At 41.6% G+C, this 25806-nt stretch overlaps 1 protein-coding gene across 3 annotated transcripts in view; it reads left to right on the forward strand.

The window, feature by feature from the left end:
• The window catches only part of INSC (INSC spindle orientation adaptor protein), a gene marked incomplete at both ends in the record, with an annotated part of 133518 nt that overhangs the window by 69857 nt on the left and 37855 nt on the right, over nucleotides 1-25806 (forward strand). The window contains 3 exons of one of the 3 annotated variants that reach the window (XM_080712163.1): nucleotides 223-346; nucleotides 17335-17448; nucleotides 24160-24285. In XM_080712163.1, the coding sequence (XP_080568289.1) occupies nucleotides 223-346; nucleotides 17335-17448; nucleotides 24160-24285 (364 nt within the window). Of the gene's footprint in view, nucleotides 1-222; nucleotides 351-17221; nucleotides 17449-24159; nucleotides 24286-25806 lie in introns of all 3 variants that reach the window. The other 2 variants (XM_080712164.1, XM_080712165.1) reach the window with 2 other exon arrangements.

The raw sequence follows: 25806 nt of genomic DNA on the forward strand, positions 1-25806 counted from the left end.
CTGTCAGTCTCCACCTCAGGCCAGCACTTTGCATACTAAGGCACCAGGGGATGAGCCAGGTGTGGAATATTCCATCTCTCCCTTGGAGCTGATGTCTCCCTCCTAGTCCATTCTTTGCACCACCAGGTCCCAAGAAACCCAGAGCTGGCTCCTGCAGTGTTCTTGATCAACTTTGTGCCCTTCCTGTGGTTCATCCTCTTGTTTTTGCCTCCCTGCCACCAGATGCCTCCAGGTTGAAAATGAGCACATCCTGAAGTCGATGAAGGCCTGCGTGAGTGAGACCCTGAGCATGCTGGGCCAGCACTTTGGGCAGCTGCTGGAGTTGGCCCTGACCCGGGAGGTGCAGGTCGGTGTAGGCTGGTGTGGCTGGGCTGCAGAGGGGCGCTCCTAAAATCTCTCGGGGAGAGAGGACAGAGGTGCAGAGCCAGGATCGGGGCAGGGGCAGTCACCCAAGTGGCTTTTCTTGGGAGACAAACTGTTTTAACTACCAAAGTTAACTCTAGCGTCTGTGAAACAAGACTGAGCCTCCTGCCATCTGAGCCAGTTCTGCCCTCTCCATATACAAAAGGCAGAGCTCAGAGAAGGAAGAGACTTATCTCAGGTCACACAGCAAGGTGGAGAAGAGCCTGGCATTTCTCAATCATGTTTTCAGTATTAATTCCACAACCCTAAGGCTTCTGTTCTGAGTTATTATTCCCAGCATACCCAGTGGATCCTTACCATCCTGAAAGGTTTAAGGTGCCTGAAAGGAATACACCAATTCTGGAAACCCTGCAACAGAGAATAATCTAGAAAGGGCCTGCAGTCCAGTGTCTGCTTCTAGGCAGGCTCAAGTTTGATTCAAAAAGAGGGAGGGCTTTGGAGCCTGGCAGATCTACTTTTGACCTGAGGTTTACCATGGGTCTTTGGTCAAGTTCCTTGCCTTCTCTCAGCTTCATTTTCCTCCTCTATGAAGAAAATTTTCTTCTGCTCCTAGAAGAAAAGTGAGAGGAAGGGCTTAGCACATGGGAGGGGTTAAGCCAGGGTGGTGGGTGGCGCGTGTCTGTAATCTCAGTGCTTAGGGAGCTCAGCAGGATCACAGGTTTGAAGCCAGCCTCAGCAACGAAGGGAGACTGTTTCAAAATAAAATAATCTAAAAAATGGCTGGGGATGTAGCTCAGAGGTAGAATGTGCCTGAGTTTAATCCCTAGTCACATAAAAACAACAAGAAGTAATCTAGGGTTAAACACATGTTTTTCCCCTTCACTGCCTTTTGCTATTTTAAAGCCTCCAAGTACAGCAGATGCCATAAGGTTTTCATTTTGAAAGGTATTTACGTGTTATTTATAGTTACAGAAATATTGTGTTACATATTTGTCATTCTTTTCCCACCACCAAATAAAAGCCTCCCATAAATAACAAATCCTTTTCCATATGGGCCTCGCTCCAAACTCTACTGAGCCCAGAGTTTCCTTTCTGTCTTTGCTGTGCATGGCTCCTAGTGAGCAGGGCTCAGAGCTCTCTGGCCTGAATCACCTGCTGATCCTGCTTTTTTCCATGCTGCTTGATGACACAGGGCCTGTATCCACGTCGATGTGCTGGTTCTAGTCATTCTCTTCCTCCCAGCCAGGAAAAGGTCCTCAAAGGCTGCTCACCTGTTCTGAGTCTGGGATTGAGGGTAGGAAGGACCAAAGGCTGAGTCATGGAATGCTGAGATTCTGGGATGCTGGAATGCAGGGGCTCAGGGGCTCTGGGAGGTCTGGGGCAGGCATTTCAAGCTGATGAACCAGTGCTGACAATCACTCAGAGAGGCTGGGGATGGTTCAAGCTGGAGCCTATGTCCCAAATCGAACTATCAGGTCCCAGAGGATCAGTGGTACACTGACTTGGGGGCCAAAATGGATAAAGAAATTGAGGTAGTGATGAGGAGAAATACTGATGTTATTTTTAATTATTTTTTATTTTTTATTGGTGTATTATATTCATACATCATATTGAGGTAAAAAAAAAAAAACTTGTGTGGACATACATGTGCACATCACCCATTTAGCCCCTACCCACTTACCACCCCATTCCCTCCCAATCCCTCCCTCCTGTGCTTGCTTAGTGGTTGACTTTGATATGTTTAAGTACTTTTGTGTTTTAGAGAATTTCCTTCTTCCTCCCTCCCATACCCTCATTTAGGTTGTCTTGTTAGCTCCTCCATAGGATTTTCTTTTTCATCTAGAGTTCCTCCTATGACCTATTTCTCCTTAGCTTTCACATATTAGGAAAAGCATCCGATTCCTTACTTTTTACTTTTTATTTTTTATAAGTGGAACATATTGATACTGATGTTATTTGTAGAAAGGGCCCGAAGGAATTTTTGAGCAGGGGTGTGATGCTTACTGCTGCCTCGAATGACATTTTCATGCCCAACTGCCTGGAAGTGTTAGGTTCATTGAAAGGGACTGAAATGGAGGATTGTAAATAAAAGCCAGCTGGCTTTGGAACCAGCTAGCAGTTCTCTTTACTTGGGGGAAAAGGGGTAGAGTGTCTTTGATGCTTTAGGTTACAGAATCCTGGGAAAAGCTCCCTGAGGCTGTGTGGAGCCTGGGACCTTTTGGACTATGCATGCGATTTCCCAGGAAATGGTCCACTCAGCTGTTTTCTCATTCTGGCCTTAGGATCAGATTACTAACCTGGTGCCCTACTTCCCAGGTGGTCTCTTGCCTCACTGGCAGGTCTGACCACCTGGGCCACTGAGGCCTGGGTCAGCTTCCTCTTTTACAGTTTGCTCCTCTGTTGACCTCCCTTCCCTGGGACTGGGAGGGTTGGTCCTTTTTGCATCTGCATCTTTGTTTTCTTCCTCTTTCCTGGTACTTTCCCACTTCCCTCTCAGAGTGCCCCACAGTGTTCTCCCAGCCTCCCACGGGCTGAGCTTGCCATGCTTATAATGTGTTTTGACTGAACTTGAGCTTCTTTTCACATTAGGAAATTTCCATACAGGACAGCAGTGATATTGGAAGTTATATTGGCTGAAGGTGGGATAATTTGTGTTTAGTGTCCATCTTCTACAATGTCCTTACACACTCATAGTATTTATTGTCTGACCTGTAGCTTCTATAGGTAGGGATTTTGGCTTTTTAATTTGTATATTTCTAACACATGTATCTCTAATGACCTGAACAGTACCTGCCACAGTCTTAAGCAATATATTCCAAATCTGCAGAACCTTTTTAAATTAAAGACCTGTTTTCTTATTCTGAGATTCTGGTTTTTCAGAAAATGAAATTTGGGAAATACTTTTAACACTAAGAAGCCATATAGACTCTTAATCAGAGGAATGGTCTTTCCTCCACCCCAACCACATAAAAAAAAATAAATGGTGAAATAACGCTTACAGCCAGGGCAGTAATAATATAGTATTGCTCTGCGCTGGCTTTCTCATCTTGGAGTATTAGTGTATCTAGTTCCAGGCCCTAGCTGGGTAATTGATATTTGTGCTCATAGTTAGTTCCTAGGAGGTTAGGAAGGGGCTGGAGATAAAAGTTTATGAGGAATAGTTGGGGGAGCAAGGGATGATTAATCTACAAATAGACTAATCTATTTAAGCCCCAAAGAGAATACAGTCTAGGGCCAGTGGATCTAATCCTCATGATCTCAAAAACAAGGAAGTTTGTGAAGCACAGGGCTGCCCAGCGATGGGAGGGGCTGCCTTAGGAGTGGCCCATCACTAAGACAAGCCAGCCATGGCTGGAAGGATGGAATCCGAGGATGAAGCTTGGACTGAACTTTTATTAAGTTTCCTTCCAGTCTTGATAGGATGTAATTCTACAAATATGGGCATTGTGGGGTAGTGGACCAAGCGTGGAATTTGGAGGCATGTCAGAGTTTAAATTCTGACTGCTATATACTAGTTATGCAAAGTTGGGCAGGTTACCTATTTTTTCTGATGCTTGGTTTTTCCTCCCCTCCACGATAGGTCATGGTTAGGGTTAATGGGAGAGCACAGGAGTGATTGTGGGCATGCGCCAGATTGCACCATCTGCTTGTTTCTGTAGAGATCTACTCTGCCTTAAGAGATACCAACCAGTTTTGCCAAAGATACCTTCTAATCTCCTGTTTATTAAGATTATTTAATTACTTGGTAGAGAAAGAAAATTTAAGCTTAATTGTGAGGGGCCACCAATGAGAAAATAATAAACATTTATGCTTGGTCTACCTGGGGATAAAGGATTAGTCATGTTGGCATTAAGAGGAGAAGATTTGACTTAATAAAAAATTGGTTCATTTGAAGAGAACTCAGGAACTGTTCTATTGAATAAATAAATTCTCTTTTATCTTTGAATCTTTGAATCAGCTTTATGTGGATAGATGTAGCATCCATTTATCTATTCATATAGTCAACCATCTTTATTCTGGTTTCCAATAGTTCCTCTATTCAAATAAAACTGATTGGAGAACATAGCTCTGAGGCTAAGCGAGCTTATTAAAACTTTATCTCAAAATTAAATTTCCCCTCCTTGTTCCAGGAAGAGAGGAAGAAAGTCAGGTGCTAAGCTGGGTCTGTTCAGTTCTTTTTTCCAGACTCATCCCTTCCCTTCAGTGAGGGAGCTGGAGGGGTGGGAGCAGCCCGGCACAGGTGATATTGCTGAAACCCCACCTAGGCTGGTGGCAGCAGTGTGGCTGGGGCCCCTGGGGAAAGAGGTCAGCTTTACAAAGCCATTCCCCCAAATAACAAACCCCTACTTCTTGTGGGTCCTTTTGGAATCACTGTAGTAAATCTAGATTTTGCTTTCAGGAAGTTTGGAAATAACTCAGAATGTTGGTCATTGACTCTAGAGATGCTTTGAAACTAATGCCCAAAGTTTGCTTTCTACCTGTTTGTATCTCTCAGATTTTGTGCAGCGATGGTGTCCAGTAGAGATAAGCGGAGCCTGCAGTGAACTTAAACGGTAGCACAAAGATAATCCAAACATACCTGCCAGATGAGAAATAGGAAGAATACCAAGCTAAAAATACTTTTATTGGTGCTTTGTAATTATACATCACACGGAGGTGTAGAGTGATAGGAATATGCCTGCACATAACTCTTGGGGCGTTTACTTCCAGCTCCCACCCACCGCCCCTCTCTATACATGTCTTTGAGATTGGCATTCGTTATGTATTTATTTATTTTTATTTTAATTTTTGCCACACTGGAAATGGAATCCAGGGGCATTCTACCTCTGAGCTACGCTCCCAGCCCTATTTTTATTTTTTATTTTGAAACAGGTCTCACTAAGTTGCTGAGGGCCTCACTAAGCGGCTGAGTCCTCAAACCTGTGATCCTCATGTCTCAGCCTCCCAAGTACTGGGATTACAAGCATGCACCACCATCCTCAGTTTTGGCATTGGTAATTTAATATGTGTACATAGCATTACTTCAAATGTTATATATATATATATATATATATATATATATATATATATATACTTCCGGGCTACACTCCCAGACCTACTTTTTATATTTTTATTTGGAAACAGTGTCTCTTAAGCCAGCACGGCTGGCTTTGAACCTGCCCGATCCTCCTGTCTCCGCCTCCCAAGCGCAGGGATTACAAGTGTGCGCCACCATGCCCGGCCCAAATGTTATATTTTTTATGTCTCTGTCTCCCCTCCTCCCTACCCTAGATCCCCTCCATCACTCCCTTGGAGTCCCTGCTCCTCTATCTGAGCTGATCTTGTTTCTCAATTCCTACCTAGCTTTCAAATATGAGAGAAAACATACAACTATTTGCTTTTTGAGACTGGCTAATCACACTTAGCATAATGTTTTCAAGTTCTATGAATTTTTCTGAAAATGACATAATTTTGTTCTTTATGGAGGACGCAAATTCCATTGCATGCACACATTGTGGTGATACATGCACACCCATGTTTATAGCAGCACAATTCACAATAGGCAAGTTATGGAGCCAGCCTAAGTGTTCAACAATAGCTGAATGGATCACAAAACTGTGGTACGTACACACAATGAAATTTTCAAAAATTTAATATGACCCCTTATTCCATTTTAAAGCTTCCTGGAAGAAACCAAAGTAAATGAAGACAAAAACCAAGCAAAAACATAAAATATGAATCTTACTCTGTTCATCTCATCCAAGAGGGCCTCAGTCCTGTGTGTGTGTGTGTGTGTGTGGAGGGGGGAGTGTGATCCAAGATCCAGGCTGCTGTCCAGGCTGTCTCTGTAGTAACGGGGTGGGGGAGGGTGTCCTTTGAGAAATCTCAGTGCCTATATGGGTCTTTCCCAAACATATCTGAAGTGCCCAGAGACACACAGTGTTTTCACAGTATGGCCCCTACACTCACAAAAAGTTAAAATAGGCCACTTGTCAAGCCTGAGGGCAGGGACTCCCGATAACATATTGTACTCCATTCTTAGAGTTGCCAAAGTCCTCAGATGCTCTTCTGTTACTGAGAAAAAGAAGATAGCTGGTGTATACAGTGTGAGCTGCACCCTGATAGGATGTCAGTTTACGTCAGTTGTCCCTAGTCCACAAAGACTTGTGAATATACACTCACAGGGAGAAGCAACCACCATAGGGTAATTCTAGTACTGCATTCACCGTGTATGAGAGAAAAATGTCCCCTTTCTCACTGAAGGGTGTTTGGTAGGTTTAATTCTTCCTGAAACTAGGAATTTACAACTATTATGCATCTACTTATTTGATTTGCATTCTTTCCCATTCAGTATATCTTAATTTCTAGCTCCTTCTAATCTCTGTATTTCTGCCACTCAAAGCTACGTTGATTTGAGTCTTGAAGAGACTTAGACAAATGATCTTCAAAACACTTAAAATGAATCACATCCCCCAGGTTCTCAAAGATTTCACAAAAGAAATGGAAGCACATATAATTTTAAGAAAATCTATTTCTAGATCTTTGACTTTGATTTGTTTTCTTTCCTGACATGATCTTTCTAAAAATACACTGAGTTTTTTTTTTTTTTAATAGACCATCTATTACTTTCTAAAAGAAAAGCATGCTCACCACACATCCCAAACCTTGCTGTATCTTGCTCTACCATGCAAAACCTTGGGGTGAAAGTGCAGAATCAAGCAAGGAGAAGCCCTCATTCACCAACTTTATAGACGTTAGGACTCTATGAGTTACCTCCCTCCCCCCTTCCCTTCCTCCCTCACTTCTTTCCTCTTTCTTTCTTTCTTTCTTTCTTTCTTTCTTTCTTTCTTTCTTCTTTCTCTTTCTTCCATTCTTTCATTCTTTCTTTTTCCTTATATTTCTGTTGAGAAAGGCATTAGAAATCATGTCTTTTTCCCAATTGTGGGGATATTTTGAATTCATTTACATGATAGAATGCGTGTGCAGTTGGAGGGTTGTTACAAACAGTTTTCTATTTTTGGTCTTTCATTCATTTATTTTTAAATAATGTGTGGCTTTTGAGGGACAATCTCCTTAGGCCACAGTGAAGGACTGGCACGACATATCAAGCATTAAAAAAAGGCTTTTTGAGGTATATATTTAAATGAAAGCAATTTTTCAGCTATTTTTACACCAATCTTTAGATTGTGACATTAGTTGGAAAGAAAAGCATCTTTGAAGAGCCAAAGATTCTAAAGGTTAATGTTACTGATTATTGTAAATGTAACTGGAATTTCTTATGAGAACAGCTACATTTTTCAAGATATATTGGATAAAATGCAGATATAAGTTTTATGTTACATTTTTCGGATTTGGTGCACATTATTTAATAAAACCATTAAAGTCTCTTTGTTCAAAATACTTTTTGAAATGTTTTTACTAATTTATATGTTAAAAAGATAGAATTAACTGCTGGCAGCTTGACTAAATATTAGATTTATAGTATATAACTCTTTATTTTTTAGATATATAGGGAAGTTTCATCATGAGAGCTTCTACAATTAATTGAATTATTTCTGATTTTAAATGTTCAGTTCTAATTTAATTATTCCCTAAAGTTGAACACCAAAGTTCAATATGTATATATGAACTGGTTTACTTATGAAATACTACACCTTTTATCATATTCTTAGATTTATATTAACTGAGAATGTTAGCTACATATCACTTTGCATTATTACAAATTTAGTCATTTGTTTTATCTTGGTTTTATAACATATGTGAATGAATCAAATTTTATTTTAGGCCTACATTATCTTAATTTTGTCAGCTTTTAGAACTTAAACTTAGAAAATGATCTTTATAATTATTTATCAGGGGTTTTAGCATTTCTTGAAACATATATCAAAACATTTTTTAATTAAAACTGAAGTCAGGTCTTTACTGAGAGAAAGTTAACTTTGACAGGGCTTATAGGTTTGAGTGAAAAACTATCTTTGCCATTTGGGTTATAGAGTGAGTATTTTCCTTAAGTTAAATAAGCAAAAACTGTAGCTCCAAGCTTTTGATAAAACATACTTAAAATACAAAACATTTTCTTAAAAATAATATTGAAAAACCAATACTTCAATTTTCCCAATTTTTTCTAAATAATGTGGGTCACTCAGGGTGCTTTTAGTGAAAAAAGCAATGGATATAAATAATAGTTATTTGATAAATCTTGGTAAAGTACTTTTGGAATTTTTCCCAGAAATTGAGAAAGTGAATGAAAGACTCTAATGATTGGGTAACAAATGCTTTGGCAACTCAAGTGGTTTTGGGATTCTTTTACCAATTTAGAGGAAGAGCAATTTAGAAGAGTTATCAGCTGCTGGATCATTAAAAATAGTATCTGGTGATAGATCAATATGTGATTTTACTTAACTTAGAAGGTATTCAGAAGGTTGATCAATGTGGCCACATACAAATTCTGCCTAGTCCCCTCTGTGGATTTATGAGAACAAGATTTTTCAGAGTTACCATCTAAAAATATAGCATTAGGTGTACTGACCTAATCATGAATAAATGAACAAATCAGTTTAAAACAGACAAAAAAACCAATTAATCTCATTAAGAGATAAATTTACAATAAATTTTAATTTTTATGATTTACAATTATTTATCAAAATTTATAACTTATTTATTTTGTTTAGACCAATTGTGGGGATAATAACTAACAGCAATACAATTAGGAAGTGTTTTTGTTTTTCAAAACTTGGAGCCTTATAATAACAGGATATAAAAATAAAGATTCAAATTTCAATGATAAGTATCATAGGATGATCAATAAAATTTTAAAAACTTAAATGTGTTACATTAAGAAAAAATTCTGAGATAAAAATGGAATAGGAATATAAGTTTAATGATATAAAGAAGATTATAAATGTTAAAGAAGATCATTTATGCTTTTTTAAATGGATGGTAATATTATCAAGTTATCTTAGATTCCATTTAACTCATCTGGAAAAGTGATGTAATATATATATATATATATATATATATATATATATATACCAGCTGCCGAAAATTATGTCCATCCAACTTTCTTCAAAAAATCTATGAGAAAGTTTAGTTATCATATTAAAAATGAGCATATAATTTTAAAAATCCTTTCATGAACTTTTTAGATTTTAAATCTATATTTTCCTTTACTTCTCAATTTGTCTCCTTTCTGCCTAATATTTTATTTCTTCTATTCTACCTCATTTCCTCCCCCTGAGGCTTCTGTTGCTTTAATCTTAAGGGTTGAGGAAGGACAAAATTCTGTCTTCTATAGCTGCTTTGAAGCTGATAAGGGACATTGGCCCAACCTATCCAGGGACTGGAAATCTCATCCTGACGGATCAGAAGGAGATGTAGGGAGGCCAATTTGTTTTGGCTGTAGAACCATCATTCTTTGATGTTCTGGAAAAGAAGGCATAAACATGTAAGACATCAGCCCCTGACAACAGTAAATCAAACAACGGAAGAGTGTCCCAATGCAAAGTATAGTGACCAAGAAAATGAGAATTTTATTTCACCAAGATGTTAACCAATCATTTTTTGTAAGGAGGACATCTACCGAGGTAGTCCAGCTGAAATGAAGGAAGTTAATAGCCCACAAATCCAATAAGCACCTTTATAAAAATCTCTGGCATATTGTTTTGCCCAGTCCAGGAAAAATGTTAGTTTTTCTCTGGAAGAATAATATAAAAAGTTAGGAGACGAATAAGTTGATATTTCTTAGTCAGGATAGACATAATGTTATAAGGAAAAAACACAAAAATAAAACTTATACTAAATCAGTCTTCTTGGTTCTTCTGAATAATACTTTTTTTTGGTGGTGGTGGTACTGGGGTTCCTGGAAACCATACTACCTCCGGGCTACACTCCCAGACCTATTTTATATTTTTATTTTTGGAAACAGGGTCTCTTAAGTAAGCGAGGCTCTGACTTCAAACCTGCGCAATCCTCCTGTCTCCACCTCCCAAGCGTGGGGATTACAAGCGTGCACCACCACGCCTGGCTCTGAATAATACTTTTAAATCTTCTAAAGTCCCATAGGAATTAGTGCTTCCAGGTATTATCAGAGTCCAGAGGTTTATTTCTGTTCAGAGCTTAAAATTTGTAAAGTTCATAATTTCTAACTCTATAGGGTTTGTTCTGTCTTAGGCAGAAGCCTCAGTGAGCCCACATCCTTAATCACAGTGGCCCCTCTCCCCACCTGAGATTTCTGAGATGCTTAGTAAACAAAGGATCCATGAGAAGGACAAAGCTCAGATACTACCCAGTTACCACCCATGGATGGATGCTGGGAACCTGAGAATTAAGAGGATGTCCAGACCTCTACTGTGCAACTCCATGCACCCCCTCATGAATATAAAATAACTGAAAAAGCCACAAAGATTCTTCTTGCTCGGACACTCTTCCCCCACTTAAGAGAGCTTGCATCACCCCTTGAATTCCCTCACTTTCCTAAATAAAACATCTTTTTCTCTGAAAAAAATCTTTTTATGGCTAAGTGAAAAAATAATCTTTTGACTTAGGACAGACCAGTACTTTTAGTTCCATATCATGATTTGTCCCCGCTTCTAACTAAGAATTGCTTAAACTTTAAGATCCTCCTTTAAGAAGGGTCCTTTTGGCTCCTATACTTGCTGCATTTGAAGAATTATTCTCAGAAGATGCAGGAACTGATGTTCCTGAAGTCTGGTCCCTATGGGCCCAGTTAGCACTGGTTCCTGGGCCAGATGCTTCTCAAAATACCATCTTCCCACACTCTTTGAATATTCCAGCCTTGAGTTGTATTTCTTTCTGATACAACCTTCTTTATGTTTATTTCAGTAATGAATCATGTCTCCCTTGTTCTCTTTCCTTCTGTTAATACCCTACTGCTTTCTGGGAGACTCACCTGAATTTCTAACAACTACTCTCTGCACATCAGTCTCTTTCCTTCTCTAACTCTGAAAGTGAATGCAATATGTGGATCTAAGTAGCTTTCCCCATGCTTATTTCCCTTTTTTTTTTTTCTGGCACATGATTTTGTTTTCCCATCAAACTCATCTAAGTTTGGGAATTTTCTTACTTGAAGAAATGAGATCAATAAAATTCTGGATCTTCCAAGAGCCTCCCATTCTAAAAGATCCTATCCATATTTACTTTTCTAAATGGGATAATTCCACCCAAGAGGTAGTTTGCTATCTGACCAATAGCTAATTGCAGCCTGAATTTAATGATTATTTTGTCCAGGTCCCCTTCAGCATGTGCAGCCTTTCTGTGCTTTCCCTCAGAGACCTAATTTGTGCATTTCTCTAGCATGTTCCGTGGGTCACAGGCAATGTTGAACCCCCACTTCCAAGATCTTTCACTGGAAGACTTATAGTCTTTTGAAGAGTTCATAATAGCTTTGTAGCATTTTCCTATATATCATAACTCTATTAAAGCATAAAAACTAACATCATTGACAGTGATTTTTATTAATTTCATGATTTTAAAGACCAAGACTTTGGGCAGGGTTTGATAGAATGATTGTCTCATTCTGCATTATAGCATCAAAAGAAGTGATGTCAGCTGGCAGATGGTTTGGTGAGCCCTAAACAGCTTCATCACATGTGCGGTTTCTCAGAGAGATAGATGACAGGGAGGCTGGTCTCAGCTGAGGGTAGAGTTAGCATTCTACACATGGCTTCTTCAGCATTGCAGCCTCCATTATCAGACTTCCTTTACAGCTGCCCAGGGCTCCCAAACAGTGTTCTAAGAAGCCTGGGTGGAAACTTCAAGGCTTCTTATGCCCTAACCTTGAGGGTGCTGGCTTCTATTGGTGAGGAAAAGTGCAGCCCAGATTCAGGGGATGGGGCCCTAGAACTCATCTAACTATGAGAGGAGCAGAAAAAGACCCCTAAGCCATCTTTAATCTACTTCACTCTGTCAAATCTGCCTACATTTTCTGTAACTACTCTGAAAGGATGGGCTGCTCTATTGTATCTACTGACAGACACTCCATTAAAGATCCAGAAAGAGGCTTCAAAACATTTTCCTGACTCCTTCTGAAAAGCACATTCCAGCCTTCTTTTTGAGAGTTTGATCTTCCTTCCAGTAAATTTTGCTGGGTTGTTGTCATGCTTTCTGATTGAGAATTAATTAAAAACATTTTATTATTTTCTAATTCTTTATGTAGAACACTTAGACTGCATACCTCTCTTTAATCCCCTTCCTCTTGGTCTTGAAGAGCTTATTGTTATAAGTGACAAATCTTATCTGCCTGTTCTACCTTTTAAGAAAATATTTGTTTTTCAGCCCAGTAATCCTATCTTTCTTTATGTTGTTTTGTTCTTTCGCCACTCTTACAACATACAGTGTGGCATACTTTTGGAACTTCTATAGTTTCTTCTTGCTCTCTAAAACAACAACCCTTGATTTCTGAAGCAGAGACCACGATAGGACTGGACACGCAATTCCTGTGAAGGATAAAGGGGAGGAAGCAGATGAAAGCATGGAGAACCACAGTGTAGGTCTGATATCTGAGAAAGAAAAGGAGGACTAGGGGGATTGAGTGGGAAGAGAGACTTCGGTTACTCACTGGGGGAGCCTCTGGCCTCACAGGCATACTGTGCTTGGTCTCAGATGGGAATAGCTTGGGGAAAGTGTGGCCTCTGCAAGGACACAGTGGAAGATGCAGAGGGCAGCACGTGGGGCTCCCTGTTAGCTCTGTCCTCTGTTGCAGGAGCTCTAGTGGCCACACACAGTGGTTGGTGTGAACAAGAAGCCAGGATGCAGAACTACCTTCCTATTGGTGGGAGCTACTTATACAGCTAGATGTATCCTTACCTCGGGTTTCCAGCTGCACTAGTCCAGATGAGGGCCTGCCTGCATTAGAGATGGAGTTCTTAACCTTTGAGAGTAGGTATTTTGATTATTAAGAGGATAATAATAATAAGAATAACAACAACAACAACAACAACAGCAACAACAACAACAAGAAACAGTCAACTCTCAATCCCCACAATATGTGTGACCATGGACAGGTTTCTGTGTCTTAGTTTTCTTTCTTTTTCTTTTTCTTTTTCTTTTTTTTTTTTCAGTACTGGGGATGGAACTCAAAGGCATTATACCATGGAGCTACACTCCGGTCCTATCTTTTAATGTTTTTATTTTTGAAACAGGGTCTCACCGAGTTGCAAAGGGCCTCACTATATAGCTGAGGCTGTCTGCAAACTGCGATCCTCTAGTCTCCAGCTCTTGAATGCTGGAATTACAAGCATGCACCACCAAACCTGGTTCTTAGTTTTCTAAACTGTGGAATGCAGGTTGGACAAAGACTTCCAAGGCTCTTCCAACTTTGACATAGAGTGATATTTAGGGTACTGAAGATTTCAGTGGAATCTTTCATCTCATACCTTTTCAAATGAGTTGGGCATGGTGTCACATGCCTATAATCTCAGTATTTGGGAGGCTGAGATAGGAAGATTGCAGGTTCGAGTGTGTTAACTTAGTGAGACTCTGTTTCAAAATAAAAATAAAAATAAGATAGGGCTGGTGGTGTAGCTCAGTGGTAGAATGTCCCTGGATTCAGTCCCCAGTATAGCACACATTTATACACACAAATCATATCTTTCCAAATCTAGGCTGTGGAAAGGATGCTTACAAATTTCTTTGTCAAAGATCTGATTCACTGAGATATATCTGGGGTGTAATTACTGTATATATGTGTATAGACATTAACATGAAATTATTCTCAGACATAAATGGTCTAATATTAGTAGCTGATTGCAAAAGACACTGTGTTTGAATTGTTTAATGTAATGCTAATTTGCTTCAAGTGCAAACACTAATCAGGAACATTAGGTAATTATAATTTAGGTACAGGACCCCAATATATAAAATCTGCATTTCCATGTGAGTGCTTATATTACTCTTGTGGCTGCTTACATTAGTAATCCTAAAAAGTATATTCACTAGAGAGATTTGTAGTGACAAATCTTAGTTATTAATGCTAACTTTTGTTGAATCTCTTACAAGAGATAGCCATCAAAACTCAAAGAATAGTTTTTATATTTAAAGTAGTTTTATTAAATACATACTTAATCTTAGGCTGCTCTATGTAGAGGATTAGCCTGCTGTGTGTGTGAACTCCATTAGTTTGAATAAAGAATAGAAAGGAGGAGGCATTTATCTTGAGCTTTAAACTCTTAATTTTAATTATTTTATAAGTGGGGAAATCAAGGAATAGAGAGTTTATCTCAATTGGCCCAAGGTTACAAAATAATAACTGCTAAAAATTTTATTTTGCTTCCACATAGCAGGTACAATTAGAATTCCTCACTATATATTTACAACCTTAAGAAGTGGTAATGGTTTGTATAATCACTAAGCGTAGTGGCATATGCTTGTAATACTAGTATTTATGAGTCTGAGACAAGAGGACCATACGTTCATCACCAGTCTTAGCAATTTAGCAAGACTCTCAACAGCCTTGCAAGACCCTCTTTCAAAATGAAAAATAAATGTATACCTATGTTCATAGTAGCACAATTTGCAATAGCCAAAATATGGGACCAACCTAGGTCTCCATCAACAGATGAATGGATTGCAAAATTATGGGAAATACACACAATGGAATTCTACTCAGCAACAAAGAAGAACAAAATCATGTCATTCACAAGAAGATGGAAAGACCTGGAGAACATTATGTTAAGTGAGATCAGCCAAGTACAGAAAGAGAAGGGACATATGTTTTCTCTAATATGCCCAAACTAGGGAGTATTAGGGATACCAGAGGGACTCCAGATAATGGAGGGGAAACCTCAGCAAAGGCAGAAAGGAGAGGTAGGGGAGGAAGAAGGCTGAGGCTAATCAATGAAAAAGCTACATTCGAATATGTGTATACATGTGAATATAACATTGCTGACCTAGACACTCAGTGGTGGGAGGAAGGGAAATGGGGAAGTGGTGGGGGGCGGGGAGGGCACCAAGTACTGTGTGAATTTATGCCATTTCAACATGATCCATGGTGTGAGACTATATAGCTCACCTATAAAACAAAATTTAAAAAATAAAAATAAATAAAAAATAAAAAGGTCTTGCTAGGGATATAGCTCAGAGGTAGAATGATCCCGAGTTCCATTCCCAGTACCAGAAAAAAAAAAAATAGTGGGCAAAATCACTTTAAGAATTAGACACTGTTCTTTCCAACATTTTACAGTAGGGGAAATTGAGTCAAAGAAGGCCTAAATTAACTTGATTGTTCTAGGAGACAGAAGTGCCAGAGCCAAGATTTAAACCCTAGCAGTTTGGCTCTAGAGTTCATGCTTTGAAACACACATGCACACATGCAGGCACATGCACACACACACGCACACACATGGGCACGTGCACACACACTTCATCAAGGCAAGCAGAGTCTAGAAACTCAGAGCTCTTCATTTCCTTTCAAGTGTCATTTCCATAACACCAGGTTTCTTTAAAAACAAATCCACTTTAATATTTTAGAATAAACATGGCCACTGAAACTGCATCAGAGGCTGCTCAGAGCACCCAGCCTTGGAGGTTTTCCTTTCTCATGGGAGGCCCTTAAAGGCAGCTTTCTCTCTCTCTCTCTCTCTCTCTCTCTCTCTCTCTCTCTCTCTCTCTCTCTCTCCCTCCCTCCCTCCCTCCCTCCCTCCCTCCCTCCCTCCCTCTCTCTCTCTCTCTCTCTCTCTCTCTCTCTCTCTCTCTCTCTCCATGCCTTCCCAGAGAAACTTGAGCAACTGGCACTAATTAGTAGGTAGAAATCATTTATAATCAATGAGTCACATGCACCACAACTAACGGCTGATTATGAAGTGGTTTCAAGATTCATAAAAAGCTTTTTCCCAGAAATTAGCTACACTCTTCTAGGAATAATCTTCATATCTTATTTGTTAAGGACTCTTCCATTTTTTTTTTTTCTGAGCCTCCCTTGGTCCCGTATTTGACCATTTCCAATCCCACTCACTGGTAGCCTTCAATCCTGAGCCTTTGGTTAGTACAGCATTACCAACTGCTATCCACCTGTTGACAGAATTCCCAGTGTTAATATTTTGGACCTGGTTGTACATCCAATACAATTTTCTCCCAGGAAGGAAGAAAGCTATTTTGGAATGCTTCTTCCTTTCTCTTTCTCTCTTCCTTTCTCCCTCCCTCCCTTCTTTCCTTCCTCCTTCTCTTCTTCCCTCCCTCCTTTCTTTCTTTCTTTCCTTCTTTCTTTCTTTCTTTCTTTCTTTCTTTCTTTCTTTCTTTCTTTCTTTCTTTCTTTCTTTCTTCTTTCTTTTTCTTTCTGGTACTGGGGATGGAACCCAGGGCCATTCTACCTCCGAGCTACACCCACAGCCTTATTTTTTATTCTTTATTTTGAAACAGAGTCTCATTGAGTTTCAAAGGTCCTCACTAAGTAGCTGAGGCTGTCTGCAAACCACGATCCTTCTGTTTCAGCATCCCAAATGCTGGGACTACAAGCATGCACCACCACACTGGCTTGGAATGCCTCTTTCAACATAACCCCTGAACCTATCACCCAGCTGGAGTTCTCCATTGGCTAATAACTATCCAAGAAGAGCAAATTCTTTAGCCATAGCAATAGTAGCTCATTGGTTTTCAACTTGATGTCTATTTAACTGATGGTTCCTATTCTCATTGGGAGCTAGTGCACAACGGTGTTTGCTGAGCTTTTCAATGTTGAAAGTTGATTTTCTAATGGAGAAGAGCAGGCAGGTTTGTTGTTCATGTCCAAGGGTTTTAAATGATCCATATACCTATTTCATATACCTATTTACATATACTGCTGATGTCACTCTAATTCATATCTTTCCCAAACCTAGATTCTTGTTGCACCCACGGTAGGGTGGTGGATGCGGCAGGTTTATAGGTTCCATGAGGGCTCATAGGAGCATGGAGGAGCCCTCTGGTATTCCACTAAGGAAAACAAGCAAGAGGGTAGATGGGAGTAAAAAGCCAGATGACTTTTCTCTGTGTTTTCAGGCACTGGTGAGAAAAATTGATGCCTCAGACAATATCTACACCACTGAGTCCACCACAGGGAACCTGTTCAGCCTGACCCAGGAAGGGGCTCCTTTGTGCCGCATCATAGCCAAGGTAAGCTTCATGGGTAGGAACCAGAATGTCAGGCCTGGGGAAAAGAGGAAGATGCTCACACTTTTGGTAGTTGGGTGGGAACAGCTGGCTCAAGAGGTCTGTTTTGGCTCCAGCATTTGATGCTGTGTAACCTTGGGAGAGTCACCTCTCCTATCTGGTCCTTGGTGTTTTCATCTCTGATAGGTGTATAGCACCTATGATTTCATTTCCTACTTAATTAAAAAAAGATAGCATCCACAGAACCTCCATCATCTCCTTTTATATATTGTTTACCCTCTGTCCTCATCTGCATACTTTTTTTCTTCTTTAGAGATGTGGCATCTCTGGTATCCAGAGGATGATGTAGTGAACACCAAAAACACATGGTGTGTAGTATTTTAGAAGGCTGTTTGACTTTATATGACTTTCTGGCTGGCTTGATGGATATAAGAAATGTAGTACTGCAACCCAGTTCAATAAAAAAATTGTTATTTTTAAGTATAGTATTGCTATAGACTAAACTCCATCCACATCTTTTAATAGTGTCCGCATAAAGACATTAGTCCTTCTAATAGCAGCAATGTTATCAGGAGAAATAGTAGAGAAGGGTCTACAAACATGGCCTGTGCCTCCTATTTAGAGACATGTGTTTACAAGAGTTCCATCCAAACATATTTTCTTATTCAGCTTCTTGGCTGGATCCCCCAAATGCCTATAACCACTCCAATACCATAGGAGAAGATAAACTAAGAAATCATGGTTTTCATTAATTACGGTAGTGTTGTAATTAATAAGATTCATGGTTAATTTGCCCTTGATTATGGTCTATAAAACTTAGAGTAAAATATAGTCAATTGGTAAGCATAGGGCCAAAGTACGGTTTTCTGTTCATTCTTCCTTTTTAAGATGAGAAATTACATCCCCACTGGAGATAGAACCAGTGATCTAATTGGAACCAAGTTATATTCCTCAATAGATTTACAACCTCTGTCGCAGGAAGATGCTCTGGCCTGTGGCTCCCAGTCCTCATTCTACATCATTATCCTGAAGAGCATTTATGGGAAACACAGATACTTTTGTTGCACCTAGGATTTACTAGGGTTCTAGAGAAAGACCTAGGAATCTACATTTTCACATACTCTAGGTGATTCTGCATCATGGCCGGATTCTCAGAATCATTGGTCTAAGACCTTAAAGAAAGTTAGAAGAAATGAATTTTAAGTGCTTGCCAACTTCCATCAGGAAAATATTTAATTGTATGTTAAAAACAATAGCTAATATTTGAGTTAGCCCATTTTGCTTAGTGCCATGCATACTTGATTTCTCTTAAAGCATAAAACTATCCTATGAAGTTGGTACCATGCTGTTCCCATCTACAGTTGAGATCATAGTTTGAGGGACTTGTCCAGAGTCATGTGGCTGATAAAGACTGGAGTCAGAATTAGAACCCAGGTCTCTTTAGTTCAGAGTTCACAGTCCAAAGACCATAGTGATGAGTTCTGGTTCAATCTTTGGCCCTTAAGATTCTTGGGTCAAAGTGTGACTCAGAAGTTCTCAGCTCTGGTTACCCATTAGAATCATAAAAGAGCTTTAAATAATTTCTGACTTAATTTGTCTGGAGCAGGGCCTGAAGTAGCTATTTTAGCTTTCTGGGTGATTTCTGATCCCTTGTTCTTTTGGTTTAGGGCCACTACTCCCTGAGAGTTGTTTAACTGTCATATAATTCAAAATGTTTGTGCTGGTATTGGGGCAAAAGGAATGGAGAAGGTGGCATCGGGGCTGTCTCCTCCAAAGAGCCTGTTACTCAACTCTTGAGCTGGGTTGAGGGTGTTGACTTTGAAGTGCTCTGTGGGGGACTAGGGAACTGATCCAGCCTTCCAGTCCCTGCTTAATGATTAGCTTCAAGCAGAAGGTAGTTGAATATCTTTTAAAACAATGCCCATTTTTTCTCTTTCAAAATGAATACAAAGACTGGCTGGCTTTGGTACCCAGGTGTGTATCTGAATTCAGGCAGGCATGAAACTCATTCTGAATGTCAGGGTGGATCCTGAAAGTATCTCTGTTTTGGGAAGAACAGGCATTAGTGTTTCCTGGGAAGAGGACTTTACTTGGCATAGGCTCTGATGCTCTGGGTGTTCTGTTCCAAGGCACGGACACTCAAAGTCCCATCTCTATGTGCTGCTTGATATAGATGGCTCTTACCTACCTACATTAGTGCTCCTCTTTAAGAAAGCAGAGTACATTTGGGTGTAAACCAACGATAGTTAGTTTCCTCTGAGGACCAGGACTGTTTAAAGACTGGTCTGCACATTCCCAGTGGTAGAATGCAGAGCAGAAAGGCCTGGGCAAGGTTCAGGGCCACCTCTCATCCCAGTGCTACATTAGATCACCATAGGAGGTTGACCAGATTGCCAAAACCTTAGTTTCCCCATTGTGACCTAAAGAGGCAGAATTGTATGATATCTAAAAGATTTTCTAAATCTACCATGTTGTCTGACTTTCCTGGTGATACTGGTGATAGAATCCAGGGCATTCTACGTATGAGCTATACTCCCAGCTCTGTTTTATTTTTCATTTTGAGATAGTGTCTCACTAAGTTGCAGAGGGTCTCACAAGTTTGCTGAGGTGGTCTTTGAACTTGTGATCCTCCTGTCTCAGCCTCCCAAGTACTAGGATTACAGGTGTATGCCTCCTAGTTGCCTTAAACTTTCATAGAAAAAACCTGTGTGCCAGGCCCTGTGTTGGCACCTTCTGCACAGTTACCAAGTCTTGTTCACATGTGCCTTCTGAGATGGGGATCATGAATATGACCCTGTTTTCAGATAAGGACTCCAGGACTCATAGTGGTTGAATATCTTAACCAGCTGACACTTGAAACCAGATTTGTCTGGCTCCAGAGTCTATAGTCTTTTTATTTCACCAGCTCATTTGGCTAAACTTAGAGTATTTCCCTTTCCAGGCAAAGCCCCTGCTACAACAAATCTGTCTCAGTGTGAACCAGTGTTTCCTCTTTCTCTGCTTCTGGTGCATTACACCATGATCGGCTTGCCCATTCCAGGTATGAGACTGGCAGAGGCAAGGACTGGGAAGCATTGGCAGAAGTGAAGGAGAAATAGGAGAATCTGCAATTTCTAAAGCTGGAAGTACTCAACTTTGATGCGGATGGTGGTGATGATAGCTATAGTAGCTACAGTAGTAAAAAAAAAAAAAATAAACATTTTATAATACTTCTTATGTGCCAAATAATATCGTTAGTGCCTTAAGCACAAAAACTTATTTAAACCTCCTGTGTAGTAGAAGCATCTACTCCATATTATAGATGGCAGATCTGGGATAGTGAGAAGCCACACTGCTAGTAGGTGGCAGAATTTGATTCTGATGTTTAGCATTGAAGGCTCTGCTCTTAGTTGCTGTTCTCAGCAGCACCGCCTCCTCTTTCCCTGCCCCCTTCCTCGCTCCTCCTGTTTTCCCTGCTATTGCCCTCTTCCCACACACCTTCCATGTCCTTCATTATTTACTCAAGCACTATGCTAAGCTTTCCACTCATGATGCTCCAACAATCTTTGTTGATGAGCTATAACTGTAATTCCCAAGTTCAAGGTGAGGAAATGCAGAGGCTTAGAGAAAAGGTAAATAACCTGTCCAAGGTCACACACATTAAAGCCGAGCTGAGATTTTTAACTAGGTCTTCTGACACTACTTCAGCTCAGCATTCTTGACTCTCTGGTCCTTAGGCCCGAGGAAATGGAGAGTTGAAGCAGAAAGAAGATTCAGTGATTTCTCCCATCTTGGAAGAGATGAGACCAGCTCCTCCAGTAGAATCAGTGTTGACATCTAGTCCTAATAGTGACATAGGTGCTAGGAGCCCTGGTATTCCCTGAACAGCTTCCTCACCTCACTTCAAAATTTCTATAAATGTTCCCAACATCATGACAGATGTGAGCGGTTCCTCCCAGCAGCCTTCCTCGTTCACCTCTTTGGGGCCCACTGTGGTTTTTCTTTGGGTCATCCAGGAGAGAACTTGGGCACCCTGTTTGCAATCTGCCCTCTCAGTATCTTTGGACTCTCTGAAGACCAAGAATAAGCCCAATATTTCCTATGAAGATGGTGGCAAACGCCATCCCTTCCCCAGAGCAGAGCACAGAGAACTCCCCAGTGCTTCATCACCCCCACCGTTCCTTTGTTATTACTTCCACCACCAACCTACGCACCCCACAAATGGTCTTTGCCAGCTTTATGACAGCTCATCCCCAGCCTGTCTGAATAATTCATACTGTTATATAGCTGGGCTCTGAGCCCAGAGCTTTCTATAAAATTAAACAAGCTCCAGCCAACAGTGTGATCTGCTAGCTCAGGCGATTCCCAATGCTGCTTGGGGGCGCGTGTAGCTCTCCTATTTTAAATGGGGGCTCTGGTGTGGTTGATGAAATGATCCATCTAAATTCCTTCATGGCCTCCTTCCTCCTCACACCTTCCACATGTCTCAGTGCCTGGTAGGCCTTTCATGGGGGTGCAAAGTAACCTTCCAGCGAGGAAGCCTGACCCTCACACCTCTGTCCAGAGCCAGGGACCAGGCTCTTCTGTATACACTGGCTCAATTGCTCCCCCTACAGCTCAGTCATGTAGCTGTCATGACTCCACTTTAAGCCAACCTTAACCAGCAGTAAATCCAGAATTTGGACCAGGATCCCCTTAGTCTGGGTCCAGGAGACCCAGTAGCTAAAAATGCTAAAGAGGCCATTTTTCACAGGCTTTTGGAAAGGACGTAATGAGGATCCAATGCAAATGCATGCAAAGGAATAAATATAATTTTGCTGATCTCAGTGCCTCCTGAGCCAAAAGGAGGCTGTCACGTTTAACTGGCTTTTGGCCTCCTGTTCCTTGGCACTTTTTCTTCATTGTCTGCTCAAGATGTAAATATCTATCAATCATCTATGTACATATTGAAATAATATTTATATGATTTAGATGATTAAATACAAACACACACATATACATTCATATTATTTATGCATGTATTTAAGTCTAGAGGGAAGCTATCATGGCCAGCAGGGCTGGTTGAAAGGGTTGCTTAGAATTCCTGTCTATTTTCTTCTCATTTGAAAGAGTACCTTTATTTTTCACTAACTCTCTGGGTAAGGTCTTTATATGGAACCCTCATCAGATGTTCCCTGAGGAAAGAATTATAGAACAAGGAATCAGAGGGGTAGGCATCTTGTCTCACGGTAGGCCTATTTTTTTTTTTATTGGAGTAAAGATTTGCATTTAAAATCAGAGCAGTTCTGTCTTGGCCTTTCTATAGACTGTCCCAGATTGTGAGAGGCTCCTGCTCTGTGCTCCCTGAGCCCTGCACCTCCACTCTCATTTTATTGCACCTCTACCCAGCTTTGTGCCTGCTTTTAGAATTTCTTGCCTTCCCTGCCACACCATGAGTTCAGTATGGGCAAGAACTGAGCAGTCTTGGTTAATGCTCAGCACAGTGTCCAGCATATAATAAACTATCAGTATGTTTTGAATGCAGGAGTAAACTTACCAGCCCTTACATATGCTCTTCTCCCACCAAATCAATGACTCCAGAAGAAAGTAGGACTAGAAAAGTTTGCAGTCAAACTTAGATGCTTATAAAATATCAGAAATGACCAAATAACCCCTAGCTGGATCCCTTCACCCTAACACTATAGTGATCAGCAGCAGAGCCTCAAGTGAAAAGGGCTTGAGCCCATCTTATTGGAATGGCAGGAAGAAAGTCTAGGATGAGATGGCTTTGGTGCATCTGTGCTGGGCTGCGGTAGCCTTTGTTTCCTCTGCCAGTTGCTCATTCACTGCCCTGCTGTCTGCTGCTGCGTCCCTAGCATATGGAATGGAGCCTGGCACCTTGTAGTGTTCAACATTGGCTTGCTGGGTGCATGGTGAGTGCTGAGTGCGATCTCTTGGCACTCTCACTCTGCACCCAGAACCAAGGTAAGCTCCAGCGATCACGACAGAAGAACTATATCCCACCGCAGGCAGTAGGAGCATAAGCTCCGCACTCCCAAATTCCTACTTGGAGGTGCATGTGCTGCTGGGACGTCTCCACCAGGTGAAATCAAGCCTTTTTCATGAACAGCCCCCACCAAAGAAAGAGCACATGCTCATGCCCAAGAGCTGGGTGATCGACCCTCTATAATTTTTTTCTTTCTTTTACACACAGGAGTAGAGGAGTGGAAATAAGGACAAGGTGGATTTAGGGTGAATTACTTTACCCATCTGGACTTCAGTTTTTTTTCCCTCAGAGAGTGGGATTAAATTATAGGACTGATATAAATAAAACTCCCTTTTTGTCTGCCTCCCATGGCAGCTAGCGGAATTTAAGGAGTAATGTGATTGCTGGCCGAGCAAGAATCAGCGTTGGGTTTCTAGTCTTCGGTCCCCTCCATCTGCCTCCTGTTTCCTGGACATGTTTCTGATGACTCCAAGCCTGCTCTCTGGGGAACTGCTGAGAGGGACTTGCCAGGTGTCTGGGAGTCATATGCTAGACAGTGTTGATCTCTGGCCCCAGCAAAATGTCCACCCTGGCTTCTGGCCCTCAAATTTCAGAAGCATTCAAGGAATCCCGTCTCCATCTTGAACCGTGTATGTGTGTGTGTGACCCCAGGGTACACCTGCTGAGGTAGGGGTGCCAGTGGTTCTTGGGTCAGTTCTAGGGGAGGCCACGTGGTGGAGTTACCTGATGTTTTCTCCTTCTCTCGACAGGAGGGTGGAGTCGTAGCACTGTTCAAGATCTGCAGGCAGGACAGTTTCAGGTGCTTGTACCCCCAGGCGCTCCGCACTTTGGCCTCCATCTGTTGCGTGGAAGAGGGTGTCCACCAGCTGGAAAAGGTAAGGCGGGCCAGTGTGGAACCAGATAGAGGCGGGACTAAGCCTCGAAGTGGCCATATGGGTCCTCGTAGAACAAGTCCTCTGAACCCCACCTTCTTCAGACACCACTCGGATGGGGCTGCTGGGGACGGTGACTATGGATTCATTGCAGAGGTGCAGAAAGACAGATCGAGGATAATGGCCAGGGACAGTGGGTCTGGAGGGTGCTCAGTACTTCCTAAGTGGGGTAACCGACTGAGAATCTGGAGTGTGGGACAGAGCAGGGCCAGGCCGGTGAAGATGGGAGTGGTGTCCAAGGTTTGGGGTGGCTGGTACTTCACTCACAGCAGGAAGGGGAGCCAGGTCTGTGGGGGGACAGCGGGACAAGAACAGGGATGTTCTGGGTGCCTAGGCATGTAGATGGGGCTGGAGTTTGAGTAGGGAAACTGAAGCCCAAGTCTAGGTGCTTGCTGGGTCAATATGGCCCAGGACAGGGTGAGGTTAGAAGCCCCTCTGACAGGCCCCAGGTGCCTTTCTTGGACCACCATGGGGAGACAAGACTCTTTTGTCCAGGTGGTAGGGCTGAGGCTGCTGCTCCCCTAGACCTGAATGGCTCTCAGCCTGCAGATGGGACCTGAAGGACTCTGGCCTGGAGGGGATAGGGAGGCTAGACTAACATTTGGAGGTTTCCCAAGTTTATAAAAAGATATGGACCATTCCTATGGAAGGTATATGAAAAAGCTTGGTATGCCCCAGAATAGTTGTGCTGGCTACAGGATTTGGGGTAGGTGTTGTCTGTCTGTTCCTAAATGGTAAAAGGGGTGAAGTGGGGATGGAGAGAGCTAACTGCCCCTTTGCTTTTGCACCTGTGTCCTGCCTCCTGGCCCTGGCTGCTCAGCCAGTGCCCACCTTATTTCCAGCTTTTTCTATAGACCAATGGTGATCTGCCTTTTCACTGGCCTCTTTCCGGATCTACTGAGATGGTAAAACAGGTTCATAGGCTCCTAGCCTCAGCGATGCTTTTAGCTAAAGATGAAGAGTGGATGAGGGATCTGCTTATTTTACAGATGGCAAGGCTATGTTTCAGAATGGGGAAATGATTTGTGTAAGATCACACAAGATGAGTAGAGGAAAGAGTGCCGCAGCCCAAGTCTAGGTGCTTGCTGGGTCAATATGGCCCAGGACAGGGTGAGGAAAGCCCTGCGGACAGAGTGCCGCCTTTCCAGAGGTGAGGTGGGGAATCTCTGCACTTGGCTGCTGCTGGGGCTGGATTTGCAGATAGGAGATCAGTGTTCACACCTTGGCCCTGCTACTCCGTGCTCCAACCAGGGAAGTGGGACTTGCTCAAGGATTTGTAGCTGCTAAGTAGAGAGCCAGAATCCAAACCCAAGCTCTTCCAACACTGAAGCTGGTCAGTCACTCTCTCCGTCCCAGTGCACTCTGGCTGTGTAAGCACAGACACGACACGTGGGTGTACGTGTGCGCACCATAGCACCACGGCAGAGCATGACAGTGGTAGGAGAGATAGACTCCATGAAGGAA

This window comes from Muscardinus avellanarius (assembly GCF_963383645.1).
Source record: "Muscardinus avellanarius genome assembly, chromosome: 1".
NCBI classification, from domain to species: Eukaryota; Metazoa; Chordata; class Mammalia; order Rodentia; family Gliridae; genus Muscardinus; species Muscardinus avellanarius.